Raw genomic sequence first — 21505 nt, 5'->3', positions numbered from 1 at the left:
TCCAAAAATTCATATGTTGAAGTCCTAACCACCAGTACCTCAATATGTGACTTTATTTGGAAATGGGCTCGTTTCAGAGCTAATTAGTTAAGATCAGGTCATAATGGAGATCTAATTAGTTAAGATGAGGTCATACTGGAGTAGGGTGGACACTAAATGTAATGACTGGTGTTCTTATCAAAAGGGGAAATTTGGACACAGACGCACAGCCAGGGAGAACATTGTCTGAAGAGGAGGGAGAAGACGGCCGTCTACAAGCCAAGGAGAGAGGTCAGGAACAGACCCTCCCCTCACAGCCCTCAGGAGGAACCAGCCTTGCTGACACCTCATCTGGGACATCTATCTTCCAGAACTGTGAGACAATACATTTTTGTGCTTACACCACCCAGTCTGTGGTTCATTGTTAGGCAACCTTAGCAAACTAATACCCACACAATCCCTGCTGGATCCCCACAAATCTCTACAATAAGGGAGGGTGTTTGTTGTCTAAGAATGGTGTGAAGCCATATGTTTCTTTTGTAATTTATTTTTAAGGTATTAAGTTCTGAGAACCACGTGATTTATTGTGCTTTCTCTCTATAAATTTTAGGGCAGGCTCTGTTTTTCAGCAGTCACTGGACTTTGGCACAATGACTTCTCAGTTTCTGGCTTATGTGGCAATTTCAGCTTTCTGTGTCTTAAAAGCCAGCTCCCTGGATACTTTCATTGCAGCTGTTTATGAGCATGCAGTGATATTGCCCAATGCCACCCTAACACCAGTGTCTCGTGAAGAGGCGTTGGAATTAATGAGCCAGAATCTAGATGTCTTGGAAGGAGCAATCACGGCAGCAGCAAAGCAGGTACCATCTCTGCCATCTCTGCAGTGTGCTGGGTTCTGTGAAAAAGGATGGGGTCTGAGGAGACAACCTCACTGTTCAGGTGGATTACACTTTTGGATAACATATATTTCAGGGTAGCTAAGAACCTTTGTTTTACAATTAGAATCCTATTTTCCTCTTGATTTTTAGTACAAGGACACTATTACATTTCCCAGACAGTGAGAACAAAGTGAAGAAAAGAACGGTTTGGTCATCATGAAGAACAGACCTTTGAGGAACTTGCTTTAAATTCAACAATTTTGGGGGCCGGCCCGTGGCTCACTCGGGAGAGTGCGGTGCTGATAACACCAAGGCCACGGGTTCTGATCCCATATAGGGATGGCCAGTTAGCTCACTGGCTGAGCCTGGTGCTGACAACACCAAGTCAAGGGTTAAGATCCCCTTACTGGTCATCTTTAAAAAAAAAAAAAAAATTCAACAATTTTGTTCTTCTTTTCTGCTACAGATGGAGGACAGAGGATAAATGGGTCAGGAACCAGGTGCTATTCTTAGAGCATGAGTGGCCTTGGTGTACTCTTGTTCTTTTAAGAGTTTGCACGTTTTCAGATAAGTTTGTAGCTGAAGACAATTAAGCTTAAGTTGCAAATTACTTACCAGTGTGTATTGCGTACTTTGTACTTTGTTTTAATTAAAAGATAGAAGGGTATATGTGAATGCATAGTAAGTCCTTGAGTTGAATAAAGGGTTAAGTTTAAAGCTAATCACACACTATAAACGTGTGGTTTGAATGAATATGGCTTAAATAAGACATTCACAGGTTAGGTATAAACCAAGATATAAGAAGTGTGATGAAAGTCATGGATACATACACATTACATGTATCTATCAATATATAGTATTATATATACTAAAGTTGGAAAGGTTATCAGGAGTTCTGATGTTCTTCTTCATTCTTAGTACAACTATTTTCTGAAAGACCATAGCAGAGGTGCCCAGGTTAGCTCAGGGAGTGCTTCAAGGCTTGGCATAGCTCGGGTAACCAGTGGGTGACCTCCTCGCCCCCCTTCTGAGGAGCAGGAATCATGTTTGCAGGGTATGGTGAAAGGAAGGCTGGAACGGAGGAGGAGGTAAACAGAGAATTTGAGTTATAAATCAATCCTGACACTGTCAGACACAGCCATCTCCCAAAGTTCAGGGAGAGGGGTGATTTTGGGAAGAGCTGGATTTATAGTTAATAACTGCCATGGGTGGCAGAGCTGTGAGTGACGTGAAAATTTATATTAATGTTTATGAGAGAATGAAAACATATAGGGATGATGATGGCAGGATGAGAAAACTAAAGTGCTTGGGAAAAGAAAATAAATTATAAAAATATAGAAAACAAAGGAATAAGAGTAAAAGGGGGGTGGGAAAGCCCAAGTGGTTGTTACTCAGCCACTCAGTTCCTCAGTTCCTTTTGCAGATTCTGTCTTTGATTATTTTCCCATTTGAGAAATATTTTACTTAAACTACATATTTTAACAGGGTGCACATATTATTGTGACTCCGGAAGATGCTATTTATGGCTGGAACTTCTCCAGGGAAACTCTCTACCCATACTTGGAGGATATCCCAGACCCTCAAGTAAACTGGATCCCCTGTAATGATCCTAACAGGTAAAGAGACAGATTGTGAAAAATTCAGTCATGAACCTCAACTTGTTTTACCTGGGAAAGCTTTGTTGATGATCATTGCATAGATGCACTATCAGCTCTATTTTAAAACAGTTTATTTTTCTTCTACTATGGATATATGTATTAGGAAAGTGAATATGAATAATGAAATCCCAGAAATCAGTGCTGAAAGGTAGCGTAGATATCATCCCATTCAATGTGAATACCTCTCCATGGAGAGAATGCGTCTGGAAAGCTGATAGCATAATTTGCACAGGGTCACAGGGGTGGTTAGTTAGTAGAGAACAAGATCTAAACTCTTGTCTTTGATTTCTTGCCACTGAACAGAAAAATACCTTCCTGTGTAACTCTGTAATTTGAAAACTGTGAGCAAATGGCAAAATTGAGTCTCATGTTAGTTTAGGATTAATAATTTTCCTTTCCCTTTGGTAAAATATCTGATGAAGTTAATGTACTAAAATCTTTAAAGTTTAAGCTGATAACCGAGGAAGTGATAGAGCAGAACTATGTAAGTTCAAATCAGGTTTAAACTAAAGAGACATGAAGTACAATGAAAGCAGCACTGTTAATCTTAATGTAAGCAAACCAGTATCTTATACACCTAAAAAATCTCTCGTCGGTTAACACACTACTTTCCCAATGCACCATGGCTAAAAGGAGTCATCTTTTAGAAATGTTCTCAACACCACACAAACCAACTACTGTAACTGCTTATAGAGATAGCCTAATTCTGACAAAATTTAATATTATTTATCTTAATTGTTGCTTTGCGTTGCTTTGCCCCCCACGGATTTGTCACCCCCCATCCCCTGGGTGACGGAGATGCAAAGGATTACTCAAAGCCCATCTCTACTGAGCAGTGAGAGGCCCCGAAGTGGTTAATCTCCCTGGCAATGCCCAAGTGAGAGCCAACCCTTCCATTTGGGAAACTAACGCCGAATTGGGGTTCTCTTCCTGCATTTATTTTCTGGACCAGGAAGTTACAGGAAGAGAACAAAGATGGGGTTATAGTTTAACAATATAGGCTGGTAACTTTCAGTGAAACAAGCCAGATGACATTCCAGTAAGGCAATTAAGTGCTCCTATCAACAACAGTTTGATCTTAGCAAACATTCCTTCGCCAGCAACCTGCTGTGCCACAATTCTTATCTTGCAACTGAAACTTATAGCCTGAGGGAAATTTCCTGTCCTTGCAAGGTCAATATTTGAAACTGCAAGGCTTTGGAAAAACAGGCCCTGTGAAGTACAAATGCTTTTTAGTATATTCCACACTTAACCATTTCCCTTTATTCACGTTTCATTGTATCATAAGTATTCCTCATATCTCCCATGCCAGAGCTTCAGTTTCTAAAAGGTAAGAACTCTATTGTCACTTCCATTGTGAATTGAATTGATTTGTTTCTGAATGGCCTTCCCTAGAACCAAATTTCCAAGGTTCTCCTGAATATCCCCACAAAGATGTCCCATCAGCTCCGTTTTGAGGAGTCTGGTTGCCCCTTCATGTTTTACATCAACTAATGACATCTCTATTTCTTGTCTTAATTCATTCATTTCTATAATTTTTTTAAGTACCTGTTGTATCCAGGCACTGTTCTGGGCAGTAGGGTGAACCAAATAGATTAAAAATCTCTGTCTCCCTGAGTTTTATATTCTAGTGTGGGGAGATGGTAAATTTTAAATTTTTATTGGTTTATTTACTTCTTGGCAGGTGGCTGGTACAGGTATTGAATCCCAGACCTTGGTGTTGTCAGCACTTTATTAACCAACTGAGCTAGATAGCCGGTCTGGCACATTTTTTTAAAAAGATAATCATCTAGCTATCTAGCTATTTATCTTTGTCTATGTATCTATCATCTATCTATGATATGAGATGGAGATAAGTGTTATGGAGAAAAATAAAGCAGAGAAGGTGACTCTGGTGGTAAGCATGGGGCTGAGATTTTTAATAGGTTATCAGAGGGCTTCACATTGACATTTCAGAAAAAACCTGAAGGAAGTGAGGGACTAGGTCATATGGGTTTTTGAGAAAAGAGCATTGCAGACCAAGGGAATTCCAAATTCCAAGATCCTATAGTCAGAGTCTGTGTCTGGCATATTAGGAACAATGAATAGGTAAGTGAGGTTGAAGTAATGAGAGGAAGGGGAGAAAAGTATGTGGTGGAGGCAGATAGGTGGGAAGAACTTGATTGCATAAGGCTTCATGGAGTGTAATGACTTTTTGCTTGAGGGAGAAGGTAGCCACTGGGGAGTTTTGAGCAGAGAAGTGACATGCCCTGACTTGTTTTATGAAGGTCACTTGGGCAGCTATGTAGAAAATAGACTCTAGAGGGTAGGTCAACAAAAGATGGGACAGGCAGAGAGATGATGTCTTAGCCCAGGATGGTAGAAGTTTAGGTACTGAGAAATGGCCAGATTCTGAATCAAGTTTGAAGGTATCATGGACAGGTTTTGCTGAAAGATTGGATGTAGGATGTTAAGGGAAAGAGAGGAGTCAAGCTCTTTTCCTCCTCACAGACAGTCAAATATCACATCTTGTTCAGTATGTTTGATATATCCACAAAGTCAATTGCATTCTTTTCTCACAGTCACCCACCTTTTTGGCCCTACATTTCTCTTTTTAATTTAATTTTTTTATTTAGCATTTATACTTCACACGGTTCTAGAAGGATTTGAGGTTCCTTATTATATATAATATAATTAAAAAATAGGACAGTTTAGTTATAAAAACAAACTAGAAGTCATATGAATAAAGTAGAGGAAGTAGTTGTTACAAGGCATCATGGTGGTGAGCTGATCATTACAATTGGACATGAAGTATAGCTCTGAGAGTTTCTGGGAGGCAAAGAGAGAAATAATTTAGCTCAGAAGATTTCATTGACTCATAGAAGAAAGCTCACAGATTTCTTGAGAGACAAACTATGTCCGATAATCTAACTCAATGATGAATCTATTTATTCAAAATTTTTTCATTAATTACTTCTTATACCAGGCACTGTACTTTGAGAGTGTGTAGGTAGCATCATTTACTACAGTGAATGCCTGCACCTATGATCAAGGTGATCTGGTTTACAGATTAAAACAGTCATTCATTCATTTAATAAGTTAAAAAAAGGCTTGTCCAGTTAGCTAGCCCATATGAAAAAGTATTTTGATATTTGAGCACATATTAATTTATACTATTATTTCAGGGGGTTGTATGCATACATTGTTTCTCCAGCAAGACTAAATGCTTTTTAAGCACAACAGCCGTGTCTGATACTTCTGTGTTTCCTACATTCTGTATTTGGACAGCTCTACCTGGAATGTCCTTTCCCCAGATGGTCACATGCCTAGCATGGTCATATGCCCAGCACATGTTGAATATTTAATGTGCACTTATTTTAAGTTGGTTAATGTCTTCTTCAATAACTGATGATTTTTGTTATACCTAGTGATTGAACATTTTGAAAGCAGTCTTAGAAAATGCATTTTTTTTTTTAAAGATGACTGATAAGAGGATCTTAACCCTTGACTTGGTGTTGTTAGCACCATGCTCTCCCAAGTGAGCTAACCAGTCATCCCTATATAGGGATCCGAACTCGTGGCCTTGGTGTTATCAGCACCGCACTCTCCCAAGTGAGCCACGGGCCAGCCCTAGAAAATGCATTTTAATTATTCTGTTTCACCTCCTTCTTCTGTTCCCAGGTCAAAGCGCTTCTGTCTCCTACTACTTTAAGGACTTAGCAAATATATGGATGAAACCACAAGCAGATTTCAGGCCCACATAAGTCAACTGCATTTTAAAACTCCACATCAGGACATGTAATCTAACAAAGAATTTTGGAGCATTTTCTGTGTCTAGAAAACAGTCTGAGAAATGTAGTTTAAGTAGAAATATATTAAAAAATATAGTGCACTTTCAAGATTAATAAAGACAATAGGAAAGTATGTTTGTAATCAGAACTGTCTCAGAAATCCAAAACACTAGGCTTCTATTTTATATATCTACTTGAGATAACTAAGAAGTCGTGGGGTAAATATGTTTCAAATGGTTCAGTGTGTTGTATTTAAATCTGTGCATTTCAGATTTTAATCAAAACAAATGTGGGAAAAACTATCAAGTGGCCATTCTTTATTATAAATATGTTAAAATAATGATTTTCTAGATGTGTTATCCTATCCCTCTTGATCTTTTTCAAGGATATGTTTTGTAGATGATTGCTATGATTTTGCTTATATTAATTGTATAAATTTGTTTGTAGATCTAATGGCCAAGATTTGGTATTTAAAGAAAGCTTTTCATTACTATTTGCTAGAAGATAGCACCAAATTTTCATTCATCTAACAGATATCTCAGCCTTCTTAGGTATTTTTCAATGACCTAGGGTACACCATTTCTCATCTCAGGGCTGTACAATAGAGATAACTATGGCTCTATATTAAATATTCTAAGGTCACACTTTTCTTTTTTTATAATATATATATATTTATTAATTTCAGTGTCAATTGGTAAGGAACAAATTTAACACAAAGATCAATGTCCTTAATGAAAAAAAAACTCTTAAAAGTAAATTAGAAAAATCTAAGCAGAAACTTGATGAAGGACATGAGCAGATAAGTTGCATGCCCTGTAGAAACACTCATGTCTATAAGTACACTCTAGGATGTTGTTGGTGGGGAGTGAGAAAGGGGGGTGGGGCTAAGGCCCTGGGACCCCCATCTCAGGGCCCCTGGGGCTTTTGGTTCCAGCTCCATGGTCAGCCTGGTTGTGCTATGGTGGCAGTGGGCAAGGCTGAGGCCCTTGGCTACTGCTTTCATTTTCAGGGCCCTTGGGGTGAATGACTTGGCTCCCGTGTGGTCACTGGGCTTGGATCACTCTCACTTTTCAAAATTGCATTTTAATTTCTTTTGGGGCAACTACTGGAAACTGATAAAGAATATAGAAATCAAACATTAGGAAATCTTCTAGTATTTTCACTATTCTGTATTGGCTGACACTGCCCTAGCTGCCTCTTATCCGAACTATGGCAACAGCTTCCCAATTAGTCCTCTACATTTAGTCACTCACCATTCTAGTACATTCTACACTTAGTGCTCTATTAATCTTTGCAAAGAAAATTCCAATCATGTTACTTCTGTCTTCAAAGCCTTTCATAGTATCTCTTCGTTTACTAAATTTGTAATAGGTATCTTAACTTCTCGTGCAAAATTCTATATCCTTTGACCTTGAATGCATCTTTTAAATTCTCCTTTTCCATTTTCTTCCCTAAGGGAGCCTCAGCTCTGACCAGACCAAGTAGTTGCCTGACAACACTTCCACTTTGCTACCTCCAACTTCTTTTTCCCCTAAACTTTGACTACCTACATACCTCATGTAAGTCCACTCATACAGTTGTCTTTTGGGAATTGGCTTATTTCACTTTGCATAATGTCCTCAAGGTTCATCCATGTCGTAGCATGTGTCAGAATTTCCTTCCTATTTCTGTGAAGAATGCCATTGGTATGTTTATGGGGATTGCATTGAACCTATAGATAGCTTTGGGAAGTATGGACATTTTCACAATGTTAATTCTTCCAATCCATGAATATGGAATGTCTTTCCATCTTTTCAAGTCCTCTTTAGTTTCCTTCATCAGTGATTAATAGTCTGATTGTAGCGATCTTTCACCTCCTTGATTAAATTGATTCCTAGGTATTTTATTTTTTTGGTGACTATTGTAAATGGGCTTGCTTTCTTGATTTCTTTTTCTGCTAGTTCATTGTTGAAGTATAAAAACACTGCCTGATTTTTACATGTTGGTTTTGTACACTGCAACTTTACTGAAATCACTTATCAGCTCTAAGAGTTTTTTCGTAGAGTCTTTAGGTTTTTCTATATGTAGGATCATGTCATCTGCAAAAAGGGACAGTTTGATTTTATCTTTTCCAATCTGGATGCTCTTTATTTCTTTCTCTTGCCTAAGTGCTTTGGCCAGTACTTCCAATACTATGTTAAATAGGAGGGGTGAGAGTGGGCATCCTTGTCTTGTTCCTGTTCTTAAGGGTAAGGTTTTCAGCTTTTCTCCATTCAAGATGTTATTGGTGGTGGATTTGTCTTATATGGTTTTTATTGTGTTGAGATATTTTCCTTCTGTACCTAATTTGCTGAGAGTCTTTACCATGGAAGGATTTAAAATTTGTCAAATGCTTTTGCTGCATCTATTGAGATAATCATATGGTTTTTGTCCTTGATTTTTTTGATGTGGTGTATTACATTTATTGACTTGCATATGATGAACCATCCTTGCATCCCTGGGATGAATCCCATCTGATCATGGTGTATAATTTTTTTAAGTGTTGCTGCTTTCTGTTTGCTAATATTTTGTTGAGGATTTTTGTGTCAATGTTCATCACATATATTGGCCTGTAGTTTTCTTTCTTTGTTGTGTCTTCGTCTGGTTTTGGTATCAGAGTGATACTGGCTTCATAGAATGAGTTTGGGAGAATGGCCTCTGTTTCAATTTTTTGGAATAGTTTGAAGAGAACTGGTATTAATTCCTTTTTAATGGATTTGGTAGAATTCAGCAGTAAAGGCATCCAGTCCTGGGCTTTTCTCTGTTGGGAGACTGCTGATTACTGTTTCAATCTTGTTGCTTGTTATTGGTCTGTTCGGGTTTTTTAGGTCTTCTTGCTTAAGTCCTGGTAGTTTGTATGTGTCTAGAAATTTTTCATTTCCTCCAGGTTTTCAGGTTTGTTAGTGTATAGTTGTTTATATTAGTCTCTAATGTTTCTTTGTATTCCTGAGGATTGGTGATAATGTCTCCTTTTTCATTTCTGATTTTTGTTATTTGTGTCTTCTCTCTTCTTTTTTTCAGTTAGCCTAGCTAAATGGTTTGTCTCTTTTGTTTATCTTCTCAAAAAATTAAATTTTTGTTTCATTGATATTTTGTATCAGTTTGGGGGTCTCTATTTCATTTAGTTCTGATTTTACCTTAATTATTTCTTTCCATCTATTAATTTTGGGATTTGATTCTTGTTCTCCTAGTTCTTTGTGGCATGGAGTTAGGTTGTTTATTTGAAATCTTTCTATTCTTTTGATGTGAGCATTTATTGCAATAAAATTTCCTTTTAGTACTGTTTTTGCTGTATCCCACAGGTTTTGGTATGATGTGACTTTACTTTCATTAGGTCCAAGAAATTTTTTGATTTACTGTTTAATTTCTTCTTGGACTCCTTTTAAAGGCTGAAAAATATTCCATTGTATTTTGTTTATCCATCATCCTTAGATGAACAGTTGAGTTGCTTTTACCTTTTAGTTATTGTGAATAATGCTGCTATGAACATGGGTATGAGACCCTGCTTTTCACTTCTTTGGATATAGACTCCACATCCTTGCTCAACTTGCTATTTTGTTTTTTTTGTTATTGCTTTTGTTTTTATAGTATCCAACCTAATGTAAGGTGGTAGTCATTGTGGTTTTGCTTTGTGTTTATCTAATGATTAGTGATGTTGAACATCTTTTTATGTGCTTACTGGCCATTTGCATACCTTTAAAGAAATGTCTATTTAAGTCTTGCACATTTTATGAGACTGACATGCTACCTACTGTGCTAAGATGGCAATAACTCTTTTGGCCATTTTAAGTCAGATTGTGTTGTTAAGTTTTAGGAGCTCTCTATGTATTCTAGATATTTATATTAATATTTAATGTCCTTTTTTGTCTCTTTTAAACTTCTTTGATTTAAAGTCTATCTTGACTGATATTAGTATAGCCACCCCTACTCTCTTTTGATTACTATTTGCATAGAATATCTTTTTCTTTCCTTTCATGTTCACCCTATTTATGTATTTGGATCTAAAGGGAGTCTATTTTTTTGGTGGCTGGCTGGTATGGGAATCAGAACCCTCAACTTTGGTATTACAACACCCCACTCTGACCAATAAAGGGAGTCTCTTGTAGGCAGCATATAGTTAAATTACATTGTTTTCTTCCCCTAAGTGCATCAGAACTTGAATGGATTGTTTTTTAATCCTTCTGCCAATCTTTCTCTTTTTTTTTTTTTTTTTTAAAGATGACCGGTAAGGGGATCTTAACCCTTGACTTGGTGTTGTGAGCACCACGCTCAGCCAGTGAGCCAACCGGCCATCCCTATATGGGATCCGAACCCGGGGCCTTGGTGTTATCAGCACCGCACTCTCCTGAGTGAGCCACGGGCCGGCCCCAATCTTTCTCTTTTGATCGGAGAATTTAATCCATTTACATTTAAACCAATTACTGGTAAGGAGGGACTTTCTTGTGTCATTTTGCTATATGTTTTCTATATGGCTTATAGCTTCTTTTTCTCTCATTTTCTGCATTACTCTCTTTTGTATTTAGTTGATTTTTCATAATGAAAAATTTTAATTCCCTTCTCATTTCTTTTAGTGTATATTCAATAGCTATTTTCTTTGTGGTTACCATGGGAATTATATTTAACATCCTAAAATTATAACACTCTAATTTGAATTTATACCAGTTTAACTTTAACAACATACAAAATTCTGCTCCTGTTCTTCTCTGATCCCAATCTCTTTCAGTTATTGATGTCACAAATTTACATCATGTGCCCCAAAACATAGACTAATAAATTTTTTTATGAGTCATTCTCTTAAATTATGTAGAAAACAAAATATGGATTTACAAACCAAAGCTACAGCAACACTAGCTTTAAAACTAATAATTGTTTTTTTAAATGCATTAGTCTCTTAAATCATGTAGAAAACAAATAGTGAAGTTCTAAACTGAAGTTGCAATAATGCTAGACTTTATATTTGCTGATGTATTTACCTTTACTGAGATCTTTATTTCATCATTTCCTTTTATTTCACCTTGCAGGACTCCCTTGAACATTTCTTGCAGGGCAAATCTAATGGTAACAAATTCCCTCAGCTTTTGTTTAACTGGGAATATCTTAAAATTTCTCCCTCACTTTTGAAGGACAGTTCTGCTGCACATAGGATTCTTGGTTGACAGTTTTTTGTTTTTCTTTCAGCTGTCTAGTATATCAGCCCAATGCTTTCTGGCTTTCAAAGTTTGTGATGAAAAATCTGCTGATAATCTTATTGGGGATCACTTGTATGTTATAAGACGCTTTTGTCTTACTACTTTCAAGATTCTTATTTAGTCTTTGGCTTTCAACAATTTGATTATATGTGTCTTGGTGTGGGTCTCTCTGAGTTTTACTTACTTGGAGTTTGTTGAGTTTCTTGGATGTTCATATCTATGTCTTTCTTGAAATTTGGGAAATTTTTGGCTATTATTTCTTCAAATAATCTTTTTTTCTTCTAGGATTCCCACAATGCATATGTTGGTCCACTTGGTGGTATCCCGCAGGTCCCTAAGGCTCTGTTAACTTTTCTTCAGTCTTTTTTCTTTCTCTTCCCCAGTCTAGATAATTTTAATGGTCCTATCTTCAAGTTCACAGATTTCTTCTTCTGCCTGCTCAAATTTCTTTTCTTTTCTTTTTTTTAGGTTTTTCTGTCTCTTTATTGATATTTCCAGTTTCTTCATAAATTGTTTTTTTGACTTTCTCCATACTTTCCTTTATTTCCTTGAATATCTATAAGACCATTGTTTTAAAGTCTGTATCTAGTAGGTCTGTCATTTGGTCTTTCTCAGGAACCATTTCTTTTCTTTTTAAATTCAAAATATTTTAACATTTACTCATACATATTTGTGGGGTATAGTGTGTTGTTTCAATACATGCATATATGACACAATGATTCATTTAGGGTAGACAACACAGTTTTGTATCCAGGAACTGTTTCTGTTGGTTTATTTTTATCCCTTTGAATGTGCCATATTTTTCCTGTTTCTTTGTATGTCTTGTGATTTTTTTATTTATAACTGAATGCTTAAATCTTATTATATGGTAATTCTGGAAATTAGATTCTCCTCCTTTCCCAGGGTTTGCTGTGTTTATTTATTTGTTTTTCTTTTTTGACTGTTGTAGGCTTTTTCTGTGTTGGAAATCAGCTTGAGGTATAAACTTAAGGTCTTCTCAGGTCTTTTTGAGCCTACACCTTTCCCTGGGCGTGTGTAGTAACTTTCTAATTTTTCTAGTATATTTGGTTTCTTTTGTATGTCTTAGTCCTTAAGTGTCTGGCTCCCCAAAGGAGAAAGAAAAGAAAAAGAAAAAAAGCACTGGCCCTTTAAGTCCCCTGGAAGTCACTTCAGTCATAGAGAGAGGTGGGAGGGCTTACCACAATAGGGTGTGTGTTTGTGTTTTTTTGTGTGCCTGTGTGCACACACACACACACACAAACACCAATAGCTGCCTGGCTCTGTGTCTGTACCTCCATGATCAGAAACAGCAATCAGCTATCAGAACACAGATCCCTGATATTTAGAAGATAGGGTCTTTGTCGCTCATCCTTGCTCACAAGCTGTCTGCAAACTGCTCCAGGAAATATACATGGCTACCTGCCACAAGGCTGGGGTGTGGGAGATAGGTAGCTACTGCTGAGCTAAGACCTGAAATTGGCTGAAATTAACCACAATTTAGTTCCCAAGCCTTTTCCTGGAAGTTGCAAACCTTTGGATATACTCTAGAGTTCCAAAACAGTTACATGAGACAGATTCTGCCAGTGCAATTGTTTAGGTGGGGGTTACTGGTACTTCCCGCTCTGCCATCTTCTCAGGATCCCCCTACATCCACATTTTGGTTCACTCATTGAAAATATTTTTTAATGTCTCTTTTCTGTGAGTCATGGGTTCAGTAAACCAGATATATGGGTCTTTGCCCCATAATATCTATAGGATGCTGCAGGCATTATAAGATAAATACATAAGTGAATATATGATTATAGATTATGATAAATGCTATGAAGAAAAAAATACATGGCCTGAAATCTTATCCTAGAGTAGTTTTCTATAACCAAATACCCACAAGCACGGGTTTCCTCTCAATTCCCTTCTTATCTTAATCCTTCTCATCTACATATTGTTATTTATTTTTGTGTATATTAAATAATGGGTTCAGGTGACTATCATTCTGAATTTCATTAAAAGCTAAGCTTGATTTAAAAAATTTTGTTTTCTCTTTTATTGAATATATACCAGATTTGGCCACACCCCAGTACAAGAAAGACTCAGCTGCCTGGCCAAGAACAACTCTATCTACGTTGTAGCAAATATTGGAGACAAGAAGTCATGCAACACCAGTGACCCACAGTGTCCTCCTGATGGCCGTTACCAATACAACACTGATGTGGTATTTGATTCTCAGGGAAAACTTGTGGCACGCTACCATAAGGTAAAATTAATTTGCAAATAATTATTGAATGCTTAATGAATTAAAGTAGGCAAGAAGGAAAAAAACTGTTATCATTGATAATAATGTGTACTTTAGAAGCAGAGTAGAGACAAAGCATAGAAAGTAATGATCATGTGTGGTAAGTTCCTATAAAGAGACTCAAGGAGTTTCCTGCACACTTAGGAACACAGGAGTGTGTTGTTGGGAGTGTGTGAGATTCACCAAGAGCTACCTGCATTGAAATATACTTTCGCCTTTTGGATTGTGTCCTTTTAAAGACATGCCCTAGCAATGGGTCAACACTAGAATAAAGAACTCCTTACCAAATAGGGCTGGTCTTGAGGAAAAAGGAGTAAACAAAGTTCTTAGCTTATGGGAAAGAGCTAAGTGTTATTGGCAAACAAAAGTTATCTATTTCACTTCTATGTCTTGTAAGATTCAAGAGGGTCTTTATCTATGTGTACATATCTATAAAATATGGAGATTGAACCCAAAATTTTTTTCAGCTGGAGTAGTCTCTGATTCTCTAATGCACCACTCTTCCTCTGTGAAGACAGTGGTCATAAATGAAATCGGATCTATCTAGTAAGTGTGAGCGGGTACTTTTTAAGACTCAGTGATGTGCAGGCCAACTTCATAAAAGAATTTTTTTTCCTTTATCTTCTGTTTATCACAGCAAAATCTTTTCATGGGAGAAGATCAATTCAATTTACCCAAGGAGCCTGAGGTTGTGACTTTCAATACCACCTTTGGAAGGTTTGGCATTTTCACGTGCTTCGATATACTCTTCCATGATCCTGCTATTACCTTGGTAAAAGATTTCCATGTGGACACCATACTCTTCCCAACAGCTTGGATGAATGTTTTGCCACTTTTGTCAGCTATTGAATTCCACTCAGCATGGGCTATGGGCACGGGTGTCAATTTTCTTGCATCCAACATACATTATCCCTCAAAGAACATGACAGGTAATGTGTCATCGTTAAGATTTACAGGCTTGTGACCGGCCCTGTGGCTCACTCGGGAGAGTGCGGTGCTGATAACACCAAGGCCAGGGGTTCGGATCCCACATAGGGATGGCCGGTTGGCTCACTGGGTGAGCGTGGTGCTGACAGCACCAAGTCAAGGGTTAAGATCCCCTTACCAGTCATCTTTAAAAAAAAAAAAGATTTACAGGCTTGTAAATAAAAAAGCAAAAAAAAAAAAAAAATCATTTTTTTCTAGCTAACATGTACTACTCCTTTATATAATGTTTTCCAGCTACTCACTTTTTGAATATCTACTTGGTGACACTCTGTAGAATCAATCTCAATCTAAATTGTTTTGTAAATTTATTTAGTTTTATTCAACTTCAATGTACACTCTTTTTCTTTCTTTTTTTTTAAATTCATCACTTCTTACATGAAACTCTCCCTTTCTGGCTTGTTTATATCATACTTTTTTGGATATCGTCTTATCTCTCTGTCCTTATCAACATATTTTACTGAAATTAATGAAATATATAGCTGAGAGGGAGTGAAATGTTAATATGAATATAAATAACAATAAGAACAATGAAATCCCTTTTCACCTTCCTATTTCAAATGGCATCTCCAACTTATTACTTCCAGGAAGTGGCATCTATGCACCTGATTCTCCAAGAGCATTTCATTATGATATGAAGACAGAGAAGGGAAAACTCCTTCTCGCACAACTGGATTCCCACCCTTACCACCCTGTAGTGGCAAATTGGACTGCTTATGCCAGCAGTACAGAAGCACTCTCAAGGGGAAACAAGGAATTTAAGAGCATTCTCTTTTTTGATGAATTTACCTTCGTGGAGCTCACAGGAGCCATGGGAAATTACACCGTTTGTCAGAAAGATCTCTGCTGTCATCTAAGCTACAAGATGTCTGAGAAGAGATCAGACGAAGTTTATGCCCTAGGGGCATTTGATGGACTGCATATTGTTGAAGGACGCTATTACCTACAGGTAAAGTTTTGGTCTCAGAAGACTTATCAGGTGAAATATGGACAATCAGTTAAATTGAAATTTCAGATAAACAATATATTATTTTTTAGCATAACTGTGTCTCACTTTTTGATATATATATATATACACACACACACTAAAATAATTGTTTATTTGAAATTCAAATTTAGTTGGGCAGACTAAATTTATCTGCTACATCTTGCAATCCTTGATGTTAGTCCAATTTTAAACTGTTTGGAAAAGGCAGAACATCTATTTGCAGTACCAGTATTTAACATTATCCAAATTACAGATAATTTGAATGGATAATGGAATACCTGTGCTATCTCCTCTCTGAACAAACATAGCCATTTCCCCTGTATATTCACTAATGCCAATCTTACTTTATAAAGAGCTTGACACTAAGTACAGACTGAGATAGTTGGAGTTGACCTTTGGGATGGTTCAGTTGAATGGTTTATTGCTACAAAGATTCAAATATCTCACAGCCCTCAACATAAAGGGGTGCTATGATAGTGTGGTGAGATGGAACCCCTACGAATAAGCAGGCTCCGTCTTCCTCTTTCTCTGCTCTCCTCTTCCTTGGTCTGGCCTCCATCCTCTTACATCCAGATTATGGTAATATCTTTTTAACGGATTCCTGTTGACATGTCAGCTTTTTCCCGCCCATTCCCTATACTATAATTATAATACTCACATAAAGCCATTACTGATTATGTCACTCTCTTGCTTAAAATTCCTCACTGATTCCTAATTGACAAATCAAATTTCTTAACATAAAAGGCTCACAAGATCTTGGTGTGTGGTCACTTCCTCCTCTCTTTCCTCTTCTCTCACTTCTACTCACATGTGCCCTGGGCTTCTGCAATACTGAGGCGTTTTCTCACCTCCAATTTGCTAGCCTTTGTAGAACCTCTGGGTATGTCACACAGGTTCTCTCCTCTGTCTATGGTGAGCTCCACATACTCATCTTTCACAGAACTTTTTGGATGTTATCTTTACGAAGAAAGCTACCTGACCCTTCCTGCCGCACCACTCCCACCTTTCCAGCTGGGTTAGGTACCTCTTTTATGTGCTCCCAGAGCATCCTAAGCTTAATTTTATCAAACACATCATGTCATATCATTCACATACTTGTTTGAGACTGAGAGCCCCTTGAGTGCTGGAAATATGCCCACCACATAATATTTTGTTTGTTCTATGATAATTACTCTTCCAATACTTGTTCATTTTAACAAACATTTATTGAGTACCTAATATACGCCAGGTAAATATTCAGTGCAAGTGATATGAACTTGAATAAGTATAGACCTTCCTTTTGAGGAATTTAGTCTCTAGTAGGGGAGAAAGACATTTGAACAGATAATTTTGGTACAGGCTGGCATGTGATAGAACATAAAAGGCACATTTTTTCTGTAGGAGTACTAAGGAGCTGAACTTAGCCTAATTTGAAGATACAGGGAAGTTTCCAGAATTGATGCTGTCATCCAGGTGAAAGAGTGGGAGGGAATTCCAGGTGGAGTGGAGGCATGAGCAAGGGTGTGGAAGCATGGAAGAGCAGAGCATAGAGGGAAAAGCAAGCAGGTCAGGGCTACTAAGGCACAACCTGAGAAGCGGGGATTGCTGGGGGATAAACCTGGAAGCAGCATCGTATCCTGCAGGATCTTACCTGGCATACTTAAGATTGGAAATTTATTCTGGCAGTGATGGTCGGCTGGTGGAAGGTGTTCAGCAAGGGAATGATGCGGTCAGATCTGCTTTGGAGTAGATCATTTTGGCTACACTATGATGATGAAAAAAAGGTCAAAAAGATTACTTAAATTATCAAAATAGTCTTATTGGGGCCTGGACCAAGATTTTGCTTGTAGGAATAAAGGTAGGGTATGGAGTTAAGATATATTTAGAAAATTGATCTCAGTGGCTAATTGGATATGGAACTGGAAAGTGGAATGAAGGGTCTCGAGTATAGCAGGTTTCTGGCAAGAGTGGCTGGGTGGATGAGATGCCTCTGACAGATTAGGATGCAAGAGGAGGAGCAGACTGGGTGGCAGAGGGGAGATGGTGAGTTCAGTTTTGGATGAGCTGGTTGTGAAGTGCTTGTGGGACATTCTGCTGATGCCATCAATAGGCTGTTGACTAGGTGGTTCTGATGCTTAAAGGAGATTGGATTTAGAAATACTGTTTGGATAATCAACAGGATACGGTTGGTGATTAAAACTGCAAGAGTGAATGACATTGCAAAGGAGACTGTACAGACAATAAAAAACCGTGAACTAAAAGCAGAGCCTTTTGGAGCTCCAGTGTTTGGGGCAGGAAATGGACAGAAGAATAGGAACCTGCAAATACGATTGAGAAATAAAAAGAGAATTTAAAAAGAGAACTCTTGAGGGTGTCGAGGGAGTCGAGACTCTCAGAAGGAAGAAATTGTCAGACATATTTATGAGATACATTTACCATTACTGGCATTAGTGAGTACAATTTTGGTGTTAATTTCCTGGTCTCATAATGGTGGGGTGAAAAAGAGGTTCTAGTGGGTTGGGAAGTCAAAGGGAAAGGAAGTTATTGAGAGAATGAATGAATATTTTTTCTTCAAAAATCTTGTCTGTGGCAGGAAGAACAAAAACAAGACAGGTACCAGACAGACCCATGGTCAGGAAAAGGGCTTATTTTTATTTTTGTTTTTCCAACAGATGGGAGAGCCTTGGTTATCTTTATAGGCCTCAGAGAAAGAGAAACACAAGAAGAAAGGGATAAAGATATATACAGGTGGAATCAGTACTCCTAATCAGTCCTCCAAGGTGCTGGAGGAAGGGGGAAAAATGGTATCATGAATACAGGTACAAAATGTCCAACAATTGGTAATCAGTTAAATAAACTACGTTGTAGGAGGATATTTATTGCTATATAAATATTGCCATATATTATGTCCTATTAACATATATTGCATTAGATATGTGGCATGTATATAAGCATGATATTATATTGCCACATAAGAATTTTAAGTTTTAAAAAGTTTGTGATATATTTTTTATATATCACAACTTATTTGTGATATATATATATATATATATATATATATATATATATATATATATGAGAAATACAAGTGTATATTTATTTTTGTGATAAATTTTTAAGTAAAACATGTTGGCCATAACACAAAATACCAACATCTTCACTTTTTCTCCTTTTTTCCCCCTTCCTCCCCCCCTCAGTCTTGTCCTACCTTCCTCTCTCCCCCAGAGTCTAGGTCCACCTAAAAGAGTAATGGGAAGTCCCTTCTTAGTGTTTGGAGACAGATTAGCTCTGTCAAGGAAAATCAAGCTCTCTGCTGTTATTGCTGGGCTGTGCCCCCTTGTCCAAACCACTGGTATCACACATATTGTAGAACTTAGAATTTTCCAATATAAAAAGGAAATAACACATATTGCCCGACATTACTCAACAGAGTCTGGGTCAACATCCAGAATCAAGTATATCAATATATCTACTGTAAAACATGGGAATATTCACCCCAAATAGTTTAAATAAATATGTTATAGCCTTATGTTAATTCATGCTAGGTTTTAATGCCAAATGGTTTATAAAAATCCTTTATTTTCAGAGAATTTTGGATTTTGGTATTGAGGGTAATGGTATCATATTATGTCAATAATCTTTCATAGTTTAACTGTGATGACATATTGTGCTAGAAAAAAATCTCTGTTATCACCAGAAGCTACTTGCTAACCAAGAGAGAGAAGTGAAAGAAAAAGAGGTAAGGATAAAATAAACCCGCATCTTGCCACACAGATTTTCCAAGCGTCCTATAGTGAATATGCATAACTTTGTAAGACTTTGAAGGAAGTGGGGAGAGAAGGAAGTTGTGGCATTTTATAAAGTAGGGGGTGGTAAAAGTTTGAGTAAAACAGCTTGAAGAGCTTGAAGAAGGTAAACATTTGGAGCAGCTGCTGTAGGGGAGTGGGACAGGAAGAAGCCTAAATATTTTAAAGAATTATTGAGTAAATCCGTGAATAAATGAAAGAAGTTCATGCCCTTTCCCCATGCACATAGGAGTTTTTCTCTTTAGATTACTCTCTGCACCCTCTGTCCTCTCCATATTCTCCTACTGTGATGAGGGTTATCTAAATCACCAACATTTTGGTCTTTTAAAATGTTAAACTTATTCGCCAACAATGGAAGGAATTAGGGATAAGAACTCTGCTAAAAACCAGAAATTAAACTCAGGAGCTTGAAGTAACGTGTTGACAGCATGATCCTGCAGTCAGAAATCCTGCGTGAATCTCTGCTTCCCCACACAGCAGCTGCCTGGCCTCAGGCCAACCTCTCGGCCTCTTTAAATCTCTAGTTGTCCTCATCTATCACGTGTGGCTTCATTTTCATTCACTAAGTACTTCTGTAATGTTTGCTATGTTCAGGCATTTGCAAGAGTCTGGGGAGATTACAATGAAAAAGACAAATCTAGTCACTGCCTTCCTAGAGCTTACGTCTAATGGGGAAACAGGCACAGAACAGAAAACCGAGAAAGTTGCTGTTTTAGTCTGTTTAGTGTTTCTATAACAGAATTACCTGAGACTGGGTAATTTATAAGGAAAAGAGGTTTATTTGGCTTATGATTCTGGGACAGCTGCATCTGGCACAGGCCTCAGGCTGCTTCTACTCATAGTGGAAAGCGGCAGGCAGCCAGTGGGTACAAGCAGATCACATGGCGAGAGGAAGCAAGAGAGAGGAAGCAAGAGAAGGTGCCAGGGTCTTTTTAAGCAACGAGCTCTCGCAGGAACTAATGGAGCGAGAACTCACTCATTAATCCCCCCTCCCCTAGGGAGAGCATTAATCCATTCATGAGGGATCCTCCCCCAGGACTCAATCAGTTTCCAGCACTGCCACATTGGGGATCAAATTTCCAGATGAGTTTTGGAGGGGACAACACATCCAAACTCCATCAGTTGCTGTTTAATTTTAGTTGTGACAAATGCTGCAAAGGAAAAGTACTGTGCGCAATTAGAGCATATTACTGGAGGACCTAACCTAGAACTGGGAGAAAAGATAATAATGATAAAAACAGTAATATATTCTTTACAGGGTTTTTGGGAAGTTTGATTTAATAAATAAATGTATTCAAACACAAATGTGTTTGGTATGTAGTAAGTCCCAAATAAATGTTAACTTATTATTATTACTATTATTAATAAAGATAAGTACTTTTCTTTTAATCACCAGATCTACACCACCAGGTTTTACTCACATAGTCACAGGATCTATTACAAACAGCTCCTTATTCAATTCCTTTATTCCTTCAGTACTTCTCATGCACCAGATATTCTGCCTTATCACCTGGGTTGGTTCTATCCCTTCATTCCTCATTAATTTTAATCAAAGTAATGCACAGATATAATTAAGAAGACAAACAGTATTAGAGGCTTATGAAGCACTAGTTCCCTCCCTAATCTGCCCAGTCCACCTTTCTGGAGGCAAAATCTTCCAGCTATTTCTTCTGGAATTTACTCATCATATTTCTGAATAACACTGCAATGTTTTATTCATAAATTTTCATCCTAATTCAATTTCTCTATCCCTTTATTTCTTCTCATATTGCAAGACTTTCTATCCCTTCTTATTGCCTCAATTAATTCTATCCTTTCTCTTTTCATTTATCTTTATCAAAATAATGCCTGCACACAGTTAAGCAGATAAGTAGCACTAAAAATATTATAAAAGAGTTGTGCCTTCCATAATCTACCTAGTGCCTCTTCCCATTGGCAATTTTTTTTTTTTTTTTTTTTTTTTTGT

The 21505-nt window shown here is 37.4% G+C and overlaps 1 protein-coding gene across 1 annotated transcript in view; it reads left to right on the top strand.

The window, feature by feature from the left end:
- Window positions 1–265: 265 nt before the first annotated feature.
- VNN1 (vanin 1) overlaps window positions 266–21505 on the top strand; it is a 26475-nt gene continuing 5235 nt past the window's right edge. The window contains exons 1-6 of the mRNA XM_008586908.1: window positions 266–354; window positions 590–839; window positions 2343–2473; window positions 13551–13743; window positions 14420–14711; window positions 15354–15715. Of these exons, the coding sequence (XP_008585130.1) occupies window positions 630–839; window positions 2343–2473; window positions 13551–13743; window positions 14420–14711; window positions 15354–15715 (1188 nt within the window). The 5' untranslated portion in view covers window positions 266–354; window positions 590–629. The remainder of the gene's footprint in view (window positions 355–589; window positions 840–2342; window positions 2474–13550; window positions 13744–14419; window positions 14712–15353; window positions 15716–21505) is intronic.

This window comes from Galeopterus variegatus, unplaced genomic scaffold (genome assembly GCF_000696425.1).
Source record: "Galeopterus variegatus unplaced genomic scaffold, G_variegatus-3.0.2 Scaffold114, whole genome shotgun sequence".
Taxonomy (NCBI): Eukaryota; Metazoa; Chordata; class Mammalia; order Dermoptera; family Cynocephalidae; genus Galeopterus; species Galeopterus variegatus.
The sequence above is the reverse complement of the archived record's forward strand: the minus strand, read 5'-3'. Positions and strand labels throughout refer to the sequence as shown.